The sequence below is a fragment of the Poecilia reticulata genome, linkage group LG17 (genome assembly GCF_000633615.1).
Source record: "Poecilia reticulata strain Guanapo linkage group LG17, Guppy_female_1.0+MT, whole genome shotgun sequence".
In the NCBI taxonomy this organism is placed as follows: domain Eukaryota; kingdom Metazoa; phylum Chordata; class Actinopteri; order Cyprinodontiformes; family Poeciliidae; genus Poecilia; species Poecilia reticulata.
This window is the reverse complement of record NC_024347.1, coordinates 25,439,695-25,461,438: the sequence shown is the minus strand read 5'-3', so window position 1 is coordinate 25,461,438 and position 21,744 is coordinate 25,439,695. Positions and strand designations below refer to the sequence as shown.

Here is a 21,744-nt window from a genome sequence, read left to right as displayed (position 1 = left end):
ATCATTTGTCAAATATTTTCTCAAGAGAAAAAAGAAATTCACTCTGAAAAGAACACTTTTGAAACCTTTGAGATCTTTGGGATTACTGCAGCTGAGTGGTAGACACCATCACTCGGAAGCAAAGCTTGGGGGCTAAGAGCTGCACCCCTGCAGAGTTTTTCTTTCACTTCAACAATTTCTCAAATCCATGTTTCCTGGAGCAGCTTACAGCCCTATTGGTGCAATGATTAGACAGATTCAGAAACTGAGAAATTTAAATCAATCTGTCCTTGGGTGAATTGATGAAACTGTCAGCTCCAATCACAAAAGATTACAGCATTTACACATTTTTTTCCTCCTCTCGGTGTWCGTCTGTCAAGGTGCATGTGAATTAGCTCTTACATATACCGGGTTGTGTAATAGATTCTTGTTTGTGTTAGGAATCCGACAAGCCTCACTTTTCAAAGAGAAAACTGTTCCACATGAGGTGCAAGCTAAAGAGGTCACTGATTAAAACATAAATTGTGAATGTGTTTCTTAGAAGGATGTTTTGTGCTCCAAAAGAGCAGGAAATGAGATTYATGGGTGATTGACGTTATTTTTTTTGTTTATAAATGCCTYATAAATGTCTTTTTAAATCTAGTGTTCAGTTTGCATGYTATGAACTTGATCTTACAATATTAACATTTGCTTTTGTCATGTCAGTCAAAGGCAAATATGTTTCTGAATGCTGAACAGTCATTCCCTATAAAACCAATAGTCTTCATTTCATTTATAACTTACAAAAATGTTGAACTAGTGCTGTATTTTGTCCATTGTGCAATGACTGGGAAAGCTCATGGACTTGGTTGCAAGTGTGTGAAGGCAATATTGGATTTTGTGTCATATTTGAATTGTTTTGGCACTGTTAAAGCCTTTTGCAAGCAAAATGTGTCTCCACCAGTGCTGCTGTTTAGGCATGTGTGTTAGTCTTGAAAATGTGGAGATTGAGTTGACCTCCGCATGAAAGCAATAAAAAAATAAAAAAATAAAAAACTGCATCAGAATTGTTGTTTTGTCACTGTCACAAAAAGTMATTTGACTATTTTGTTCATAAACACGTTTATTTTGATAACGTYGTCATTCATAACGTTTGGTTTTTGATAAATACGTTATCCATTTTTACAAGCTTTTTGCAAATTATTAACCATGTTTTGCAGCTTGTACTAATTGTTTTGAAAAACGCACTAGCAATTGTGCAAATGTCYAAAAGTGATGCGAGGAATGTATAAAAACGACTGAGGAAAAACTGYAACAGTTAATATTTATACAAATATTTACAAATAGCTAATTACATTGGTATTAAAGAATGTTAATGATAGATGGATAGAGCAATCCATTTTATGCCTGCCCTCTCTGCAGAGGAGAACTAACAAAGACTGATGATGATGGATGATGTCTGTTGGGACAAAAGGGGATCTCTGAAATATGCAGTACCTCAGCTCACCGCTGGATGGCAACATGTAGTCCAGTCTCTCATTGGTCACAATCACCGCACTAACCAATCACGACGTTTTTGCGTGCGRACCGTTATTTCCGGTCGGCTCTAATGCAGGAATCTTTTCCCGTTTGATACTTATTATTATTTTAAAGGAAACTAAAAACCTCGAGGTAATTAAAGACTTTAAAAAAATGAACAGAATATTCGGACGCGGGAAGCCCAAAGCGCCTCCTCCGAACCTGTCGGAGTGCATCAGCACTGTGAGTATTGTCAGCATCAGAGGTATTGTTGTTGTTTATGACTGCTTTATGTGACCAACGACGGTGTTGCTTAGCTAACACGGCYACAGAAATGCTGTCAATRCTGGGCTAATTACCTCACAGGTTATTGTTAATTATTCCCGCTGACATATAACACAAACAAAACATCTGCTCTTTTACACCCGAACTTGCTGTGTCGGATATGGACGAATGAATGTKTGTTAGTCTCAATTATTTGAAAAGCCTGTACCTCACTGTTACCTCTAATGCTCACACACTCACAAATGCAGGTCATTTTRAACACAGGMTGCTGRAAATCATTAACTTCAATTGATCCCGTCCTCGTTTAGGTGGATGCCAGGTCAGAGTCCATTGAAAAGAAAATAGGCAGGCTCGATGCCGAGCTGCTGAAGTACAARGATCAGCTGAAAAAGATGAGAGATGGGCCCTCAAAGGTATGGAAAGGATGTGCTGAAATTGTTCTTCTGAATGAAGGAAAACAAGTCGATTGTTGATGTTTGTGTTTAATCCTGAATGCAGAATATGGTGAAGCAGAAGGCCATGAGAGTCCTAAAGCAGAAGAGAATGTGAGTATACTCAGACTGACACATTGGATCTACATCTCTGATGCAAATGAATATTTACAACAACTTCGTTGACTATATTTAAGGTTCTCAAAATGAAGCACCTGGGAATCAGGTACTCGCAAAYTATAAAYTTTTATAATTTGTGAGGTGAAAACAAATGACAGATTAAAGTGAGTTAGGAACAAGAGCTAGCCGCTGTTTAAAGGTGGGTTTTGACAACAGGAGGCATTCTTTTTCCATTTAACCATTTCCAGGTTAAACTATCTGGTTAAAACCAAGTTACTAAGCCAGTTTACTTCAGAAAAAGGTCCTGGTAGGTAGGTAGGTAGGTAGGTAGGTAGGTAGGTAGGTAGGTAGGTAGGTAGGTAGGTAGGTAGGTAGAGGTAGGTAGGTAGGTAGGTAGGTAGGTAGGTAGGTAGGTAGGTAGGTAGGTAGGTAGGTAGGTAGTAGTACTCACAAACTCTTGGATGGAGTTTTGTGGCAGCAGACAGCATTTAGTATTGGCCAGCTTTTCATCATTTTAACCTTCAGCTTAAACTTGTCTACAATGTGTGCTTTTTGTAATCTTGAGTAATGTTCAATTTTAAGTCAGAATGATTAACCAGTAATCCCACCAACACACCAAATAAACTGTTTACACGCCTGCTGCTCTTTGCACAGATCTCCATTTTCTTGTACATATTACATATTTGCACCAAAAAGACAAACACAATTTCTACACCTGCATCTACAGGGTCTGCATTTACTTTTTATTCAAGTGCTAGTACACTGCARTTTCCCCCATCGGAGGGCAATTAAAGGATTGTTTTATTTTATTATATTCCAAACAAATATTTTTTTTAAATTCCAAATAGGCATATAATATTATTATAATATTTTTCCTTAGGGCATGTTGCTCAGGSTTTAAAAATGTAACTAATTTCACCTTTATTTATGCAGGTTAGCCTCACTGAGATTCACAACCTCAGTTTGAAGAGGCACTTTTGAATAAATCTACACGTCAACTTATATAACACCAATGAGAAGACGAGTAGCAAAAGCAACAACAGACGTCCATTGAACCTCGTCTTTAAATTGCTGTTTAAAATGTTACATTTTCAAAGTGTTGCTGTAGGGAGTTTCAGTATTTGAGAAGCCGCTTTTGCTCATCTCTGAATGTGACAGAWGAAATGGATGAAAAGTCCTTAAGAGAACAAATTGCGACTGTTTGCGGGATGTAAAACTTGACAAGAAGGATGGTGACGGTACAAGTTTATTTACGTAAATGTCAAAACATAGTCAGGGGATGGATGAGATGTCTGAAACTTTTGTACTGTTTTTTTTTCTCTCAGGTATGAAGGTCAAAGGGAGCAGCTGGCYCAGCAGTCATTCAATATGGAGCAAGCTAACTACACAATCCAGACTTTGAAGGACACGAAAACTACAGTAAGAGACTAAAATCTTGAATAAAAGAACTAACTATCAGGATTAGGGAAGTCCGGATCTGATATTACATGAAAGGTAAAATAAAAATAAAAAAAAGGCCTTGATTACTACTATATTAAATGTTTTAATGTAGTAGTAATTAAAACATTTAATTACTACTACATTCTGACTCACTTAACTGTTACCAATGACATAAAAGTTCCTATCTCTGGTTTAATTGACCAACAGATAGTCGAACAAATCTTTAAAAAAAAAAAAGAAAAAAAGAAAATGTTGTCCTGCGCCATAAACCTTGTGCTCTTGTTTTGGACGTTGTAAAATGTAACAACTGGTGTTTCAGCTGCTTTCTGCTCAGTGTAATTGCTACTTTGGTTAACATCCATGCTGCAGGATCTAAACATATGGGTTCAATTTTCTTTTGATTTTACAAATTTAGTTTTTCTTCTTTTTTTTAGCAGCAGTCCTTTGGAAATTGCTCACCAAATTGCTTTAAATCCCCGTTGTATTTAAAACAGTTCAGGCTAGATTAAGAATTAAAGAAATATTTGGAGGTGAGTTCAGTGAATGATAAAATATCAAAGAAATGGCTCATGTTGAAAACATATAAAGACATCAGGAATGAAAGTGTCTTGACGGAGAGCCACCTTTGTGACTTTGAAACACCAGAGCAGAACCTGCAGCTAAATCTCCAGGCATCTAATCCTGTTTTGTTCTGCAGTCCAACGATCACAGGACACAGATTTGTCTTGACCCGTCTTCTTCTCGACACGTCCGATTATAGTGGCAGCGACTAAATATACATTCTTCTGCCTGTTTTCTCTCCCCAGGTGGAGGCGATGAAGATCGGTGCAAAGGAAATGAAAAAAGCTTACAGGGACGTCAAGCTCGATCAGATCGATGTATGTTTGGGACACACCCCTTTTCTCCTGTCCTTTGATTGACTCTGTTACACAGAAGGCTGCCAACTAGCAGAAGGAGCATTTTTATCTTTAATACACCAGCAAATATTTTGGGGATTTTTAGGAAGCAGTAATAAGAAAACTGAGAGCTAATTGGAAGTCGCTTCTGTTTCTCATGTAACTTTAACTTATTGTTTGTTTCATGTGAAATGTGTTTCTTCGGACTCGCAGGATTTACAAGACCAGCTGGAAGACATGATGGAGGAAGCCAGTGAGGTGCAGGAGTCCCTGAGCCGCAGCTACTGCACCCCAGACATCGACGAGGAGGATCTCGAAGCAGGTTGGGCGTAAAACTTTAAAGGTTTTCTTCATATTTTGCATATTTTGGGCAAATGGGTATTTCACAATGACTGATCATAGTTAATGAGAGGGAAAGCATCAACAACAGATTTCTAATTACGTCGCAACAAGCGATGAGAGAAAATAATATCCTGCAAATCAGTCTTGTCTGCCGGCCTCACTGACAGCAAAAGAAATGAGGCCCGCTAAGCAGGACGGGCTGTGTTGAAAATGAACCGATGAAATGAATTGTAAATTGGACTGGAAATGATAATTACAGCTTTCCTGGYTTTCCAAAAATAAGCGTGGATTTGAAACTGTTTCAGAGCTGGACGCCCTGGGGGATGAGCTGCTGCTGGATGACGACACCTCCTATTTGGACGAAGCGTCGGCCGCTCCGTCTATCCCAGAAGGAATTCCCAGCGACAGCAAGACAAACAAGGTAGCGGTCCAGACATCACCGCTACCGGCGGATCCAATGCGACATTTCAGCCTCGCAGTACAGTATCCTCTCCACTGCTATGTAGAAGTATTTTTTGAACCTTTCTGCTTTTTTTTTTTTTTTTTTAATCAAATTTCAATGTTACTTTAATGGATTTTATGTGTGAAACTAACACAAAGTATGTGTTAAAGTGGGAGGAAAAGGATGTATGTTTTTTATTTTTTAGTTGTTTTTTTTCTAGTAGAAATATGAGTAAGTTTTCCCACAAATCCACACGGCGGTCTGCTGACATTATTTTGTTCAGAAATTACATTTGAGAAAAAAAGGATCTCAAGGATATAAATGTAATAAGTTGAAGCGTGTACTCTTTTTTTTTTTTTTTAAATATCTCAGTTTAGTAAGATGTGTCTTTTAGGCAGTTTTCTGTAAAATAAAGGAATTATACTCTTAGAGAAAACTCTCTTTGTTTCTCTTTCAGGACGGGGTTTTGGTGGATGAGTTTGGCCTTCCGCAGATTCCTGCCTCGTAAACAAAGATGACGTGAAGACGACTGCACTTCAACTGAAAACACTTTTCTATGTAGAGTAACATTTATACATGCAAACCCGTTGGATCTGAACACACTACTACTTTGAAGCTGCCCTGGTGTTGGATTGTGTACGGTTACTACTACCATGTTGGCATGTGGCCTTTAAAAAAAGCGTTTGCCATCGTTTTCGACCTGTTGTCCTCAAAAACGTTTTTGGTTTTGTTCATGACTTTTGTTATTAACTTATTTGCMTATTTATTAGCTTTGTGTCTCGGTCAAGTCCTTACGGTTTTGTTTGAGTTCTCCAMGGTGGAGCTGATTCCCTCGCTCTACTTGTTTAAAATATCTGCAGGGGTACTTGAAACGTGCAAAATAAATGATGTCTTTTATCTTAGCATTTTGTTTGTAATTTATTGATAATAATTGTTTTTTTTTTTCTCTGTAGGGGTTTGTAGTTCAGCAGTCTTCTTGCTGAACTACTTTTCAACTTATTTACCAAGTAATACAATATAGAAATACAATGAAAAATGAAAAACAAGTGTTGAAACCAAYGTTTAGATAGCATTCATAAATATGCTTTTGCACTGATTTGATCAGCATATGATTACTGATCATATCCTGCAAAACCTGTCTTCTTCTTTTRAATAATTTTGCGACGTATAGCTATACCGCATGAATGTATTCTGTTTGTGCAAGCTATTGCAAAACCTTTGGAAAGAATATTTGGACTTCTCAAGGGAAAAAAAAGATACACTTTTGTAGAAGCACTGTTATATCCTGGAACATTTTATTCTAGTATTGGAGATTGCAAAATCAATGAAAAGCTAATGACAAAGCAAACTTTTGGAGGAAAACATGTAAGCATTTATTGTGTTTTGTAAGGGTTTCTTCTTTTGCAGAAGATAGAATGTTTTAATTTGATTCATATTTTGCAGAGATCCAGAGTTACTTTTACATAATCTGCTAAAAATAAATATAAATAGCTCAAACTAAATAAATATGTAATATGCTTTTTGCAAGGCTCAGTATTTTAGTTCATTGCAAGGTTAAAAAACAAAATGTTTAGAGCAGTCTGCTTAAAAACACCACAGGGAAAAAGAACAAAGGGTAGTAAAACAACAACTTCATGACTGCTCAGTTTTTACAATTTATCAATATCTGAATTTGACATATAACAGTTTTTTGTAGTAGTCAGTATTTAATGGCGAAGTTGTTCCAGCCAAATTTTGATTTRATTCCCTGAAAAGWGCGACTCTGGTGGGACTCGAACCCACAACCTTTGAATCTCTTCTCTAGAGTTTTGCTAGAAGTCCAATGCGCTATCCATTGCGCCACAGAGCCAGTCAGAGAAAGTGTGTCAGATCTCCCACGTGATCGCACATGTCATATTTTTGGCACTATATTTATAGGTATATTTGACAATAATAAAACCTTCTGATTATTATTTTTGGAGAGTTAGCTATCCAATGCATGTACTTTTATCCAGAAATATTTTTATAAAGATATATAATTAAATAAATAAGTGCTTCCGGTGTTAACCGGAAATGTTCGCCGTTAGCTATAGTTAGCTGCATTAGCGTTGTATGTGAGGACGGAAGCTGGAACGCAACAATGTCAGCGCAAACAATTACTGTGACTGTCGCATACGGTAAAACTCTTCTACATTATAACGTTAAGTTTGTCATTGAATGATTGTTTGTTTTTTTAAGTGTAGTTAGGTGCCAGGTGATGCTAAACTGATGTATCTCATTACAGTTCATATTTGAATGGGGTTATCACATTTCAAACATTTGACATCGTAAAGAAAACAGATCCAGTAAATTGGTTCGTTTCAACTAAATTAATTACAGCCAGGGCTTGATTGAAATCAGTGTTTCGTATTTATTTTGTTCTAAACTGCATTATTATTTTTACAGTTATGTATGTTTTAAATAACTCCCCTATTAATCTGACATGTATTGAATACATTTTGTCACGTGATGATGTACAAAACAATCTTAATCGAGCATTATAGACGTAATTTATTTATTTTTCGTTGATGTTTATGCTAACAGTATTATTTAAAAAGTAAAGGGGATAACACTATGCAATTTCGAAGGATTTGAGTTCTGCAAAATATGCTTTTTACCTCATGTTTGCTATAATTTATCCATCTTTCTCAGGSTAGCATTTAAAACAATCACACAATGAAGGAATGCAGTTTTTAAATACTAGTGTAGCTTACCCTCATTGCTAAGAAAAATCTAAAATAAAAAYAACACGTAATTTGTAATTACTTCAAGTCTCTCATAAATAAAAAAATAATAAAAAAACAAAACAAAGTAATTTATTGTTATTGACAACAATAATTTCCCATTCAAAATCTCAATTTACTGATGAAACAATGATCACACTTTTAGGTAGTGGTGCTAATATTTTCTTAAATTCAGTTTTATTTTTCCTTCTCAGGATCAACTAAGCACAGCATCACTCTAACAAGTCAAGAGGATGGAACGGGACCCACTGTTAAAGACTTATCAGACGCTCTTAATGAAGCTACTGGGGTCCCACCGGCCTCACAGAAACTCATTTTTAAAGGTAAGCTGCTATTGAACTCACAAGTGAACTTGAGTTTTCTGTTTGATCTCCAACACCAAGTCTTGCAGGAAAGTCTCTGAAGGACATGGAAGCGAGTCTCTCCAGCTGCGGAGTGAAAGAGGGCTGCAAACTCATGATGATTGGAAAGCGGGTGAGGACTTTGCGTGCGCCATGTCTGGTGTCTTGATGCTGTGTAAATGAGGAGATACTCACTGTAATCTGCAAACAGAACAGCCCAGAGGAAGAGGCTGAACTAAAGAAGCTGAAAGAAATTGAAAAGTCTGTGGAGCAGACAGCTAAAAAACTGGAGATGGTAGATGGGGAATTAACTGGATTAAAGAACGTAAGCAATCGGTTACGGCATGGTAACTATCGATTACTAGCCGTTGTTGTCCATGACGTGTCTTTCAGTCTGTTGTCAGCATCAATAGTTCTTTGCTCTTTCTTTCTTTAGGGCTTCCTCGCAAAAGACCTCCAGGCAGAAGCGCTCAGTAAACTAGATCACAGAGTAAAAATAGCAGCTGAGCAGTTCATGAAAATCCTGGAGCAGATAGATGCCATGGTAATCTGTTCTGCTATTTTGTATTCATGTGGTGTTTTTTTTTTTTTTTAATTATTTTGATTTTGACTTGTCTGACCTAACATTACCATCTTCTCTTTTAAGGCCATCCCAGAMAATTTTACCGACTGCAGAACAAAGAAGAAGGGTCTTGTGAAAACAGTGCAGGTTAGCCTATATGGATTTTTTTTTCTAAAAGGTACATTCATGTTTTATTGAAAACTGTYTTATAAAAAACAATAACTACAAATCATTGTATATTTCTAGGATTTTCTGGCTCAGTGCGACAGGATCGAGGCTTGTATATCAGACCACCTATCAAAGATCCAGTCTAAAAACCTGGCTCTGGCAGAGTAATCAACTCCCCTATGTCGTGTGCTTTAAGTTGCTCTGTGAGCAAAGCAAAGGTCTCAGAGTGCTTCAAGTAAGAAGCAGATCCTACTTTATTTATTGTGAAGAGGGWGCTGTAGGGACAAACAATCAATCATTTGAAAACATGGGCTGTTGGTTATCAACATCGGTGTCTGAATACATACTGGACCTCTGCAGTCTGTATACTTTCTACCATAACACTCCAGTCTTTTTTATTTTTTTAAGGCTTTATTGGCTCTAGTGGCCTTTATTTGATAGTGAATTGACAGGAAACAGCATAAGGAGAAAGGGGGAAGACGTGCGGCMAAGGTCACCAGGCCGGGAATCGARCCTGCGACGGCCACATTGAGGACTAGGGCCTCCATATGTGGGTTGTGCTTAACCCCTGCRCCACCACAGCACCCCAACAGTCCACTCTTGTTCAAGATTGAGGTCGATTCTACAGGGGCTTGCACTCATTCTGTAACAGCAAAGCCATTTGTGGTTTATATCGATTTTACAGGCGTTAGATGTTTACTTGAGGTCAGGGACACATTTATGTTGAGTTCCTTCATCCTCTGTCCCTACTACTTCTTCAAATCAAGAGGGCAAAAAGTAATCTTGGGCTCAAATATTTTTTCAGAATCAATTTTACAAAGTTCTCAGTCCTGTTCTAATTTTAAAAATTCTTCATACAAGTTTTAGCAATTGAACATARAATATTTTCCATTTTGTCTTTTTACGCCATTGGTCCAGACTTGAAAGATACCAAAATGAATGTGTCTACTTTTTCAGATTGTGTAGGAACTTAATCATCGCAGTAGGAAATGTTAAGAACACTGAACCTGGAAGCAGCTGTCATTCATGTAGTTATATTGAATATTGTTGAAGTTGGCTGCTTACATGTTAAATACTCCAAACGTCACGTACATTAGATGTGTCGTAATTGGACACAAGAACAAAAGAAGGCGAATGACCCCAGGTCTCATCATGGCTGGYACTTTTAAAGTTAAGGGAAATTTTCTCAGAAACCTTCCTAAATCTGCAGGTTAGTCAGGTCCATTCACTCTAATGTAGGTGCATATATAAAGTAATCGCTGTATGCATGGAAGTGTTTTTTTTTTTTTGTGTGTGTGTGTTAGTACATAAATGAGAATACTTCAATTTTTAATTTTTAAAGCAACTGTTACTAAACTTTGAGAACTTTTCTTAAGTATACAAAAAAACCTTATTTGGGGTTTCGACTGTAGATTTTAAACATGCAAGTCTGCTGCTTGATGCACCAAAAAGGAAAACATTGAAACTACAACCACTGTCAACAGCAGTGSCCACTATGGACAGGATTAGTTCTACGTTTTTCCATGCATTGTTATTCCACATCAAGAAATCCTGAGTCACCTGCAGTTTTGGTCAAATTTATTGTCTTCTTTTGTAGAATGGCAAGACAAGTCGTAAGCATCTGCCTTTGTTTTGAAATAAAATGTTTTGAAAAATGATGAGAGGTTCCGTCACTGGTCTCAGAACACAATTTAATGTCAAAACATTCCTACAAAAACACAAGTTACTTAGTCTTAAGTAAACACCTCGTGTCAGTTTGTTTCCAGYTTTCTCCGCGAGGGTCCTTTCCTACATAATTGGACCCTGAAATGTGGTCAAAGATGTGCAAAATGAGCTCTGAAATAAAGATTAGAASGGGACCCAGAGGTCCAAGAAGCAGCTTAAACACATGACCCTCAACAGGCTATATACCACAGAGAGGATTTTTCATGAGCCAAACTAAGGATATAGCTGATCTAAATAAAATATTAACCCGTTTCAAAATGCAAATGGAGTACAGCATGAACCTCAACAGGGCACATCCCCCGCCACTAATCGTCCTTGTCCTTGGCGCCATGTTTTAAAATGCGTGTGAAAGCTACATAGTTGAAGTTGCCCTTCTTGTCAATCGGCGCCTCGCGGAAGAGCTCGTCCACTTCTTCGTCGGTGAACCTGTCGCCCATGGTGGTGAGCAGCTCCCGCAGGAACTCCTCCTGGATCACACCTGAGAGGAGAAAAYGGGTTGAAATGCTATCGACTTCCTCGCCTTGTAGACAGGGAAGCGAAAATGCGGTTCGGTGAAAGTTCCAACATACCTGTGCCCTCTTCATCGAAGCAGGCGAACGCGTTGCGGATCACGTCCTCTGGGTCAGTGCCGTTCAGCTTTTCTCCAAACATGGTYAGAAACATGGTGAAGTTAATTGGGCCGGGGGCTTCATTCATCATGGCCTCCAGGTACTCATCAGTAGGATTTTTACCTGGCAAATGCCAAACAAAACAAAAGGTCATTGTTGCTCTGCTTTAGTCCCATATTTAAACTTYAATGGCTTTACAAGATGAAATAGCACATCATGTTTTTAAATCTTTATTTTTATTCTCATGTCGGAAAATGCCTTTATAAAGAGTTGTATTATTGATCAACTGAATCTGTGATTACAAATATCACCTAATGAGGCGAGCATGTCGTGGAGATCTTCTTTGTCGATAAATCCGTCTCTGTTTTGGTCGATCATGTTGAAAGCCTCTTTGAACTCCTGGATCTGAGACTGATCAAACATGGCAAACACATTGGAGGTGGCCCGCTGGGGACGCTTCTTGGTGTTCTTCCCCTTGGCCCTTTTACTCGACATGATGCCGTCTGGTGGCCCCCCCTCTACCTGTAATGGAGACAGCGGTGAAGCTGTCAGCCTGGGCTGGGCAACAGTATGAGATCATTTAGCTCAATTATCTACCTCTAGATGCAGGTTGATGACAAATGCTATGGGATTATTATTTATGAAGTAATAAGTCACAAAAAGTTTTGCTTTGTAAAAATACTTTTTTACAGAGCTGACAAGCTGGACTTTATAACACTTGCAAGAATCCACACATTTTCCAGAATTCTTAGTCCATGTTTTGTCTTTTTCAAAGTATAACGCAAAGGTTCAAAATGGATGGAAGAACATACAAAAACAAACTGACAAGATGGGTAAACAGAAARAGAAACCGGACAGATGAATGGGCAAACCAAAGAAGTAGCTCGATGGATGGGCGATGGACAGCTGAACAGATGAATGGTGACTGAGAGAAGGATGGTCAGATCTGGAAAACTACAGACAGTTGGATAAGAAAAAAGTTTGGAAACTTTTCATATTCTGTTTATCCAGATCTCGCTGTAAGCATATAGGGTGGTGTTTACTTGACTATTACAATTTTCCATCAAAAGTATGAGACCCTACAGCCTGTTTTATTTAATATCAGGGTGAAACTCCCWCTGAAAACTGGAGGTGAAGGCAACTGTTAAACCGCATTCAAAGGACGTAGGAAATGTAACAATCAATATGAAATACATTAATCCCTATCTTGCAGAACCTCTTCATAAACACATATTGACATAAATGTTTTTGTAAAAATGTTTCTATTTTTTTTTTTTCAGATGTAATAGAATCATATTTATGCAAGTTATTTGTGTTGTTATTAAAGATCATCAGAACATATGCTAGCGCTACTGTGCCAAACGTAAAATATATTACATAAACCACGTCTTTAATTCTGGGGTTATATATATATACTGACACTTCTCCTCTGCAATAAWCCATGTACAACCCAGAACGCTTCCCGTATATAACACAATTTAATCAAAGCGTGTTATTAGCCATCTCCTCTGACCTACATAACRGTTAGCTTCAGAGTAGCTAGAACGAATTCAAAGAGGAAAATATATTGCTTGTTCTCAAAACCAATATGTTTCGTGAGCGTTCTTTGGACGRAAAATGATTGACCCACCTTAGAAGAAATGTAAAATGTGTAGAAAAATAGCTGTACACAAAGCTATCAGCACATCCCACAGTCAGAGCGGAGCTGAGCTGGAAAGAACCAACTATTTATCTGGAATGTTCCATTCATTCCGAATCGTCCCTRTTACTTTTGGTTAACATTAGAAAATAAAAATGTAACAAATAAATGATTATCTATATTGATAGAAGGGAATGCATTCTCTGAAGTTAACAAAGTAGAGCCATGATAAAGTGTTTTGTCATTTTCCCTAAAAATAATGTTTAGCGTTACTATTTTRCACCACTAGGTGGCAGCAATGACATGTGTTTCTAGTAAACTGGTTTAAAGCAGTCATACATTTTAGACATCTTCACACATCCAAGTGAAAGTCGAGATATACATGTTTGTGATCCAAATGTATGATTCAACATAGCTTAACGTTAATCACTAACAGTAAGGRTGATAAACATGACCAAAAAGGTAGTCATAAACTAGAGCAGTGAACAAATGGTCTTGTGTCTATCATTGGAATGTGATTGTGAAGTTTCACATGATTGTGCTTCAGGCACAGCACTAGAGGTGTTTTAAACATGTCTCTGAAGTACAGTGGAACAGCTGAGGGGCAGGCACCCTTCTCATGGTCTAAATTTAAAGCTGCCCTCACCTTAAAAGGTCCTGACGGTGTCTTGCGCTTTCTGCCGAGTGGCAGCCTTATTTTTGCTCAGTGGACTGCTGTCCTGTCCACTGACCCTCACCCTACTGCTTTTGCTGGATCTGAGCTTGCTTGTTTGGAATAAAACACCTTTTCTTCTTGTTGTGGACTCGTAAATTGCTGTTGGTGGTAAGTAAAGGCTTGTATCTTCTTGTTAAGTTCCATCAACTTCATTAAATTATAGTTTGTCTTGTTTGTGTCTGTACATTTCCAACACTTGCAATAGGCCTTGTTTTTGTGTCATGAGTTTTTTTATTTTCTATTAATAACAGGTTAATTGATCTTTAACAACATGTTAATTGATATTTTTTAATTATGCCCCTGTCTAACAAAGTCTTGTTTGTTTTAGAGTCATATTCCRAATTGCATGTCTTTGATTCACAATAACATAATTATAACGTGGCTTAGGCTTCTGATTCTGCTTATAGTTCAGTTTAAACAGGTATCACTGTGAACAAACTTTACATGCATTTTTTTCAATCCGTCAAGCCATCCATTAGTTACTTATTCRTTACTAACCAGTTATTGTGACCATGAAGGGATTATAAAACAAAGGAGCCTGGGATYATTTGTCTCCAGTTTGTTCTAGCTTATCCTGAAACTCTGCACTAACAAACACTGTACAAAATAGTTTCCTGACAATGTTGTTACTTGTGTCTCTAGTGGTATTTTGCAGTTTTTTGTTGTTTTTTTTTGGACATTGTTGTAGCTCACTTTATGTTTGTGTGTCTTATWCTGTGCATAATGTTATGCTGTCGTATTTATGACAGCTTGTCCAAACGGATTTGAATCATTCTTCACACTTTTTATGGCGTTATGCCTAACTTTGAGCATTTTTTCTCAGAATGTTTGCATATTATCTCTCTTACTTTCTTTTTTTTAGCTTATCTTTTTTGATAGTTTACTCAGCAGGAACAAMCACTTGYTAGACCTGTGGGTACCCCTACCTACTAAATGGCACATGGGCCTGAACTCTGTAAAGCTATTTGGTAATATGTCCATTATTTCATTATGCTCTTCTTTTCTGTATTAATAAGCTGATAAGAAGACCTCTTYGTAAAAATGTATACATTACATCAAACATGATAATTGAATAGCTTATAACCATAAAGGAGAGAAATATTGCAGTATTTYTGTTATTTATCTTCCTCTTCTGGAKGTTTTCTGAATTAAACTACCACAAAATAAAAATAGTGAATGTTGAGAACTTCTGCTGCAGTTCATTTATAACCTGCTGCTTCATTTAACACAGTAGAGGTAGATCCTGGGCAGAGCTAACCCTTYAGCTGTTAAAACATAACCATTCATAACCCCGACTTGGAGAAAGAAAACAACAKWTTTTTTTTATCAGTCACTAATTCCCTAAACCATCCTTCCTAATTCCTAATGATCATGCTCTGCTTTTCCCTAACCTCCAGCTCAGAAATCAGACTATCGTAATAACAGTGAGATTGATTTGCAGAGCGGGTAAACTAGAGGGCAGCCATTGTAAGTTGGCGGAGCGGCCCTTCGGGATGTCAGGATCASTGCAAGTGACTCAGAAGCAGCAGCAGAAGCTGCAGCTGCATCAACAGCTGGAGGAGAAGCAGCACTATGAGAGCAGCTTTTACCTGAGCACCAGGTCGTCTGTTAGCAAGCAGGCCTTCTCAACTCGCAAGACCAGCAGTCATCGGTAAGAGGTCCAAAGTGATATAGTCTCTGAATAACAGCAAGAAATAAGCTAAAGCAAACTTCTTTGGATGTGGGCTGCTATTCACCTTTAATCAAGGTGCCTGAAATGCAGCTTCCTAGACATCTTTGCATTTTCACTTAGAGTCTGGTGGTAGGATTTAGCAAGTAGTTTGAGGTGCAGAAAGAACAAGTTATTTTTTCTAACTCCGAGTTCTTTCTTATTTATTTATAAAAAAAACAAAAAAAAACAGTGTTTTCTTCCTTAAAGCCAGGTCAGAATATTATTTTAGGTTTAAGCAAATAGTCTTTTTATTTAYATATTTTTTTAGCAGGATTCATTATTTCAACATTTACAATCCAAATGTATGAAGACAAATTGTTGAGAGTTGTTTTTTTTCCCCATCTAAAAACTGGTTATTCTTTCTTTTAGTTGGGCTTATTGCAATTCTGTTACCGTCATAATTTTGAAACTCTCATCTTAACAACTCAAAAAAGTTATGTTCATGTTGTTTACTAAACCTAAAGGCCTAAATTAGATTAGTTTACTGTGTTGTAATTAAGTTTCAATTCAGATTCAAATGCATCTTTCGATGATTTTTAAAACATGTCTTTGTCTTTTGAAAAAATGTCAGCGTGAAAATGCTCGACACTCCAAATATGATGTTGTTATCAGTATCAGATACGCTGGAAACATTATCTTATCTTTCAGGCAACATAATTGTTTYAATTCTAGGCATTTGAAGACATTATGGTTTCACTATGCAAAGTCAATGGATTTACAATTGCCAAACCACATTACTAGAGACTGGTACATCCATCCATTCGTCCGTTCATCTGTCCATTTTCTTACACCCCTGTCCCTAGTGGGGTCAGGAGGGTGCTGGGGCCCATCTCCAGCGAGACATTTCAGGTGAGAGGCGGGGTCACCCTGGACAGGTTGCCAGTCCATCGCAGGAGATTGGTACATTGGTACATATAACGACACCATTGTGCTACAAGCACTTGCCTTGTAACACAGGGGAATATGTTTTTTGCTTTCTGTTTTAATCTTAGTGGAGCTCRTGTACATGTCGGACATGTTSATTCTAAACGAGGTCAGGGAAAGAATTTCAGCTGTAGCCGAGAGCTGCCAGCTATATTCTTAGACAGCTGAGCTATTTCTGAACACTTTGACATGAAGCGCTGCCTTCAGGCCAACTGTAAATACGCTGTATGAAAGACTGGAAATTTTCCCAAACCACTATTCCCCTATTATTTACAACCCCTGTTGTAAATAGGGGTATTATTTACAACCCCTGTTGTAAATAATACCACTGCAGCTGTACGTTACCGGCTGCATGTGCACTTGTGCTTCTAGAACTATATTCTGTTTCAAATTTTCTTTAGGGCGAAAATATTTCTCCCTATAGAATTAATGTGACTAAGTGGAACATAATTTCTTCTTAGACTTTAAGAACTGAAACTCTCATTTAAAGCTAAAAACTTTTGATGCCCCTGACTGCCCATTCAGTGCACCTGGTGAGTCAGCAGCGGAAATAACTTCTTAACGCACTCACTTCAGATGTTTTCCTGTGACTTGCATCCAGCATACTGCGTGACCATGATCCCGTAAGTCTGAAACAGATATCCAACTCTGAGCCATCTAAAAAAGAGAGGAAGGCCTATTTTAAGTGAAAGCAAAGCTTTAAAGTGGACCTTTACACCACGCTTCATATCCGCTAGTTTTTGTTCCATTTATAAATCCTGCAAAGGAAAAGAAAGTCTGAGAGGTAAATGAGTCAGAGAGTAGTATCGAGTCAGGGTCTGGAGGGTGGAAGTAAATGCAACATCTTTTCTGACTGGAGAATTGGTTTTAGATGGCTTTATGTAACAAACATTTTTATTTAAGGAGGTATACATAAGGCCAATGAGCAAGTGGAGTTATTTCAGAAATGCACTGCAGCTTTTCTCTCTTTTTTTTTTCTTCTTTTTTGGATGATTGTGTTTTTTTTACAAACAAATGTGTCAGCTGGTGGTTTAAAAAGTGGAACTTTCATCACAGCCGATGGTGGTTCTTCCACAAATGTTGCCCTGGGCAGGTCGCTCCTTTAGCCTCCCCCACACACAACCAAACACATACTTTATTATGTATGTGTTTGGTTGTGTATGTTACAGAGGAGGGCATTATTACCTGACAATTCATTCTTGTCAAGGAAAAAGTATTTATTAGACGTCAGAAACATTAAAAATGAACAAATATTCCTAGTATAGACAGATAAATAAATTAGCTAGATGGATTTCAACAATACATTTTGGAAAACTGAATGTCTTCTGTTACACATAGAGTTTTGGGGATTTTAAAAGCATCTACAAAGCTCACTTCAGATATGTGCAGATTCTTTATATCATACTTTTCAAACTTGTTCTAAAGTCCTTTTTGTCTTATGGTGTCCCCACTCATGGTGTGCACCCCTGAGCAGAACATATCAAAACCAATCAGAGCTTTTGAAAACATTCTAGCAGTATTTCATAAGTTGATTTAATATTTCAGGTTTTTTTGGGGGGTAAACTATCAACTTTCTCTTCAAGTATTTCATAAAGAGACAAGAATATATTTCAGTATTTGTTGTGAAATGTAATATTTCTCACTTAGATTTTTTTTTTAAATCAATCTGCGACTGTTGGCTGCCTTACTTCTGTCTAATGGTGAATAAGTCATACTTTCCAAACAGCTTGGCTTAGGGATTGAGCTAAATGAATGTGCTTGATTTTATTAGGATAATTTCTGCAAAGATTTTTTTTTTTTTTACAAACCTTTCCTTCCTGTTTGTTTGCAACCAGTGTGGGTCAGACACAAAATACACAACCTTAGATCTTGTTTTTGGACATTGATATAGGTCAATTCAGTCATAAAAAAACACAACAGCAAGCTTTGAATTCAAAGAAAATGTCTTGTCCTTTATTTGAAGTCRGACTTCTCCMCCTTTATACAGCAGCTTATTGACAAACTGTTTTAAATTTGGATGTCATCTCCTGCCTCTAAGCCTGAAGACCTCTGTGAAGACAGACAAGGGGCAGCAGGTGGTTAAACTGAGCCCGCTACCCAAAAGAGCCAAACGTACCTACCTGGCCATGGACAAGGACAAAGAAGTAATAGGTTACGTCATTCCTGTGTTTAGAGCAAAGTGAGTACAAGGAATATAGTGTTGATTTTATTAAACGCCAAATTCATTTTGAAGTAATTTTTTTTTTTTGCTTTCACATCCTGGTGGTTTTGGTTTTCTTTAGCCATGACGTCGTTCGGGGACTGATGGAGGCTCAGGAGGATGATGTTACAGAGGAGGGCATCAACTATGTGGCAATGAGGAACCTGTTTGTCAGGGAGGCCAGGGATGCCATGGAGGTAAAGGTTGAGAAGAAAACAAGATCAAAGCATGTGAGGGAATCGGCGGAGCGCATGGAATTTGACAGAGCGGTAAGTCCTATTTATTCTGTTTTCAATGAACTGGGACTCACAAAGACAATTCTTATTTACTCTTTCCGTCCCAACATGGGATCCCCATCGTGGTGAAGTTGGAGGAGTGGTCAGAGTTTCGTAAGAAAATGCACCCAGATAGGCTGACGCACCCTCCGGAGTTTATTGTCAAGCCCCGTGGACAGACTGTGTGGGAGGGCAAAACAGTCAGGCTGCACTGCACCGTGGCCGGATGGCCAAAACCAAGGATTGCCTGGTAAGTTACAGTTCAAGTTTAATAACATTATTATTACAAGAGGCTGATGACAACAATCAGCTATTATGTGGAAATTCAAAGGAAACAATTGCCTTTTTTTCCCTCAAGAACCACAGCATAAAAACTGTACACATTAATTTCATGTCAGAAAGATAAACTACAAAAGTTCATGAAAATCTTAATGCTGCCTTGAAGGTATAAGAACAATGTGCTGATCGATGCCAAGGCCCATCCTGAGAAGTACACAGCCGAAAGCACTTACAACATGCACTCCCTGGAGATCAAGAAGTAGGTAATCATTCACCTCACACTCTGCATTGCTTCAGCTCCAATCAATCACCCATTATGCAAATAATCCACATGTTCAACCTCCTGCTTTGTCAAATGTAAACAGACTGCTCATTTCYTGCAATTTTATTTTTAGTTGCGATTTCTTGGACACTGCTCAGTATTATGCCTCCGCTCTCAATGTGAAAGGGGAAGCTTCCTCTGCAGCTACTGTTGTTGTCAAAAGTAGGTAGCTGTTTTCTTTTACATGTAGTTCTATCTTTCTTAGCTGCAGCTAATGACTCCTGGAATTAAAGATAAAAGATGAGATCTATAATTACGTCATTTGCTGCAGTTCCAAGCATCATCATCAGATTGGGGCTATGAGTGCCGCAATAACTCTTTTCTCMATTTTTATTTTTTTTGTGGCAGATGGATGTGCCTTATTTCAACAAAGCAATTAGAGCATGAAGCAGCACCAAATAACATATTAGACTCTCATAAACAAAGATCCTAATAAAATGGYATCAGTAGTTTTGTCACAAGCGGCAAAATAAACAATAACACACCCTGTTTTTGTACAGCCTAGCATTAGCACTGYATAGCAGCTAGTCAACAGTAGCACTGTTTCTGTTATTCATTGTGTCTAAATGCAAACCCATACTTTTTGTCATATTTGTATATGACAACCTATTTTTGTAGTTACCTACCTATTACGTAAGTAGATAATAGGCAGATAAAACAACGTGTAATACTTTGTCTTGCTAATGATGCCATAAAAATATGTGCTTCTACCACGAAGATCTCTGAGTAACAACATATGCTGATGGTTTGGCTATTCAAACACAATTGAGCTAATACATAAGCTTGAAAGTTCTTGTGCCTAAGCTTACTTATATGTGGACATCCTCACCTGAAGTGCTGGAAGCTAATTTGCTGCATGGACAGCCGGTTATGAGAGCATTTTTCTCAGGAATCAAATATTGTTAAATGRCCAGTTGTCAAGAAAAAAATGAGRGAGTGTAAATWMATTTTTGTGAGTTTAGTTTATTATAATATACTGCAAGAATTGTTGTCACACAAAATTATAGATCTAAATAAATTTCTTCACAGGGTTCCAAGATACGGAAGAAGGTCCATTTGATCCCAAACCACGTAAGRCAATTTTATAAGTAATATTTGCACGTTTGCTTTAAAAAAAGACTTTAAATTATGATTTTTACTGTAAAATGCGTACAAYGATAACAGGYTTCTACMTTTATTTGTCTTCAGTTCTATAGAGTATAATTTGTATTTTACAATCATTGACCACAAATAGTGGAAGAAAACATTGGACATAAATTTAAAAAWATAYAATATTTGATAGTATCTATTCTCTGTTTTCAGATGGTTWTTGCCCTGAGCATGGAGTTACTTTTCGTACAAGCATTATTGACAAATTTGAAGTGGCCTTTGGTCGTGAGGGGGAAACACTGAGTCTGGGCTGCACTGTCATCATTTTTCCCACTGTGAAAAAGTACCAGCCTGAAGTTGTGTGGTACAGAAACTGTAAGTTAGAAAGTTAAACGCAAGTAACTTTTTGTCTTTGTTTTAAAGCAAAGTGTAATAGTCCTTTACTTTTGCTTTTCTTGTCAGCTGTACCTTTGAAGCCCTCCAAGTGGGTCCGCACACACTGGTCTGGAGAACGCGCCACTCTCACTCTTACCCACCTTAACAAGGAAGATGAGGGCATGTACACTTTGCGCGTCAACACAAAATCCGGCTTTGACTCCTACTCAGCCTATGTGTTTGTCAGAGGTAAARTGCCTTAAATTCATTGCCTGGAAATGTTATGGCAAAATGAAAGTTCAGCCTTTGAACGGAGATAATTTTGTGAGGGTTGCTAACATAAGAAACAACTTTCTTCTGCATTGATCAACACTCAGACTCAAGCAAGAGATGAACAATTTGGTTTCAGTCTGGTCATTCTTGTCACTAAGTTGGTTTAATTACAGAAAGTGTAGATGCAATGAGCAATTTCCTGATAATTTTCAAATAGTTTAGTTTTTTGAATACTTTCTTAGAYCTTAATGCGTTGCATCTCAGCTAGTTACAGTGAGGCCATACTAACTGTAAGTCAGGCAATGAAACCTGAGAGCATACTGAAGATACACCTAATTTAGAAA

At 37.7% G+C, this 21,744-nt stretch overlaps 4 protein-coding genes and 1 non-coding gene across 5 annotated transcripts in view; 3 read left to right on the top strand and 2 right to left on the bottom strand.

Annotated features, from left to right (window-relative positions):
- The first annotated feature begins 1,650 nt into the window (after window positions 1-1,650).
- chmp5a (charged multivesicular body protein 5a) lies at window positions 1,651-6,334 on the top strand. Its single transcript, XM_008434492.2, has 8 exons — window positions 1,651-1,719; window positions 2,070-2,174; window positions 2,260-2,306; window positions 3,638-3,731; window positions 4,559-4,630; window positions 4,862-4,970; window positions 5,296-5,411; window positions 5,890-6,334. Exons 1-8 carry the CDS (start codon window positions 1,651-1,653, stop codon window positions 5,938-5,940), a joined length of 663 nt encoding a protein of 220 aa, XP_008432714.1. The 3' UTR covers window positions 5,941-6,334.
- Window positions 6,335-7,189: 855 nt separating this feature from the next.
- Window positions 7,190-7,281, bottom strand: trnar-ucu (transfer RNA arginine (anticodon UCU)). Its single transcript is given in 2 exon segments — window positions 7,190-7,225; window positions 7,245-7,281. It is a non-coding gene; the product is annotated as a tRNA-Arg (tRNA).
- Window positions 7,282-7,485: 204 nt separating this feature from the next.
- On the top strand, window positions 7,486-10,923 carry bag1 (BCL2 associated athanogene 1). The gene is made up of 7 exons (XM_008434491.2): window positions 7,486-7,588; window positions 8,389-8,517; window positions 8,586-8,668; window positions 8,747-8,860; window positions 8,972-9,079; window positions 9,182-9,244; window positions 9,344-10,923. Exons 1-7 carry the CDS (start codon window positions 7,552-7,554, stop codon window positions 9,431-9,433), a joined length of 624 nt encoding a protein of 207 aa, XP_008432713.1. The 5' UTR covers window positions 7,486-7,551; the 3' UTR covers window positions 9,434-10,923.
- Window positions 10,924-10,935: 12 nt separating this feature from the next.
- Window positions 10,936-13,451, bottom strand: myl12.2 (myosin, light chain 12, genome duplicate 2). The gene is made up of 4 exons (XM_008434489.2): window positions 13,229-13,451; window positions 11,910-12,120; window positions 11,560-11,721; window positions 10,936-11,468 (listed from the first exon to the last, which is right to left on the bottom strand). The coding sequence occupies exons 2-4, from the start codon at window positions 12,091-12,093 to the stop codon at window positions 11,296-11,298; spliced, it is 519 nt and encodes a 172-aa protein (XP_008432711.1). The 5' UTR covers window positions 12,094-12,120; window positions 13,229-13,451; the 3' UTR covers window positions 10,936-11,295.
- Window positions 13,452-13,930: 479 nt separating this feature from the next.
- Window positions 13,931-21,744, top strand: part of myom1a (myomesin 1a (skelemin)) — a 22,180-nt gene continuing 14,366 nt past the window's right edge. The window contains 10 exon segments of the mRNA XM_008434486.2: window positions 13,931-14,060; window positions 15,394-15,603; window positions 18,626-18,766; window positions 18,870-19,056; window positions 19,155-19,312; window positions 19,508-19,600; window positions 19,737-19,825; window positions 20,693-20,734; window positions 20,966-21,127; window positions 21,215-21,424. Coding sequence (XP_008432708.1) covers window positions 15,446-15,603; window positions 18,626-18,766; window positions 18,870-19,056; window positions 19,155-19,312; window positions 19,508-19,600; window positions 19,737-19,825; window positions 20,693-20,734; window positions 20,966-21,127; window positions 21,215-21,424 — 1,240 coding nt within the window. The 5' untranslated portion in view covers window positions 13,931-14,060; window positions 15,394-15,445.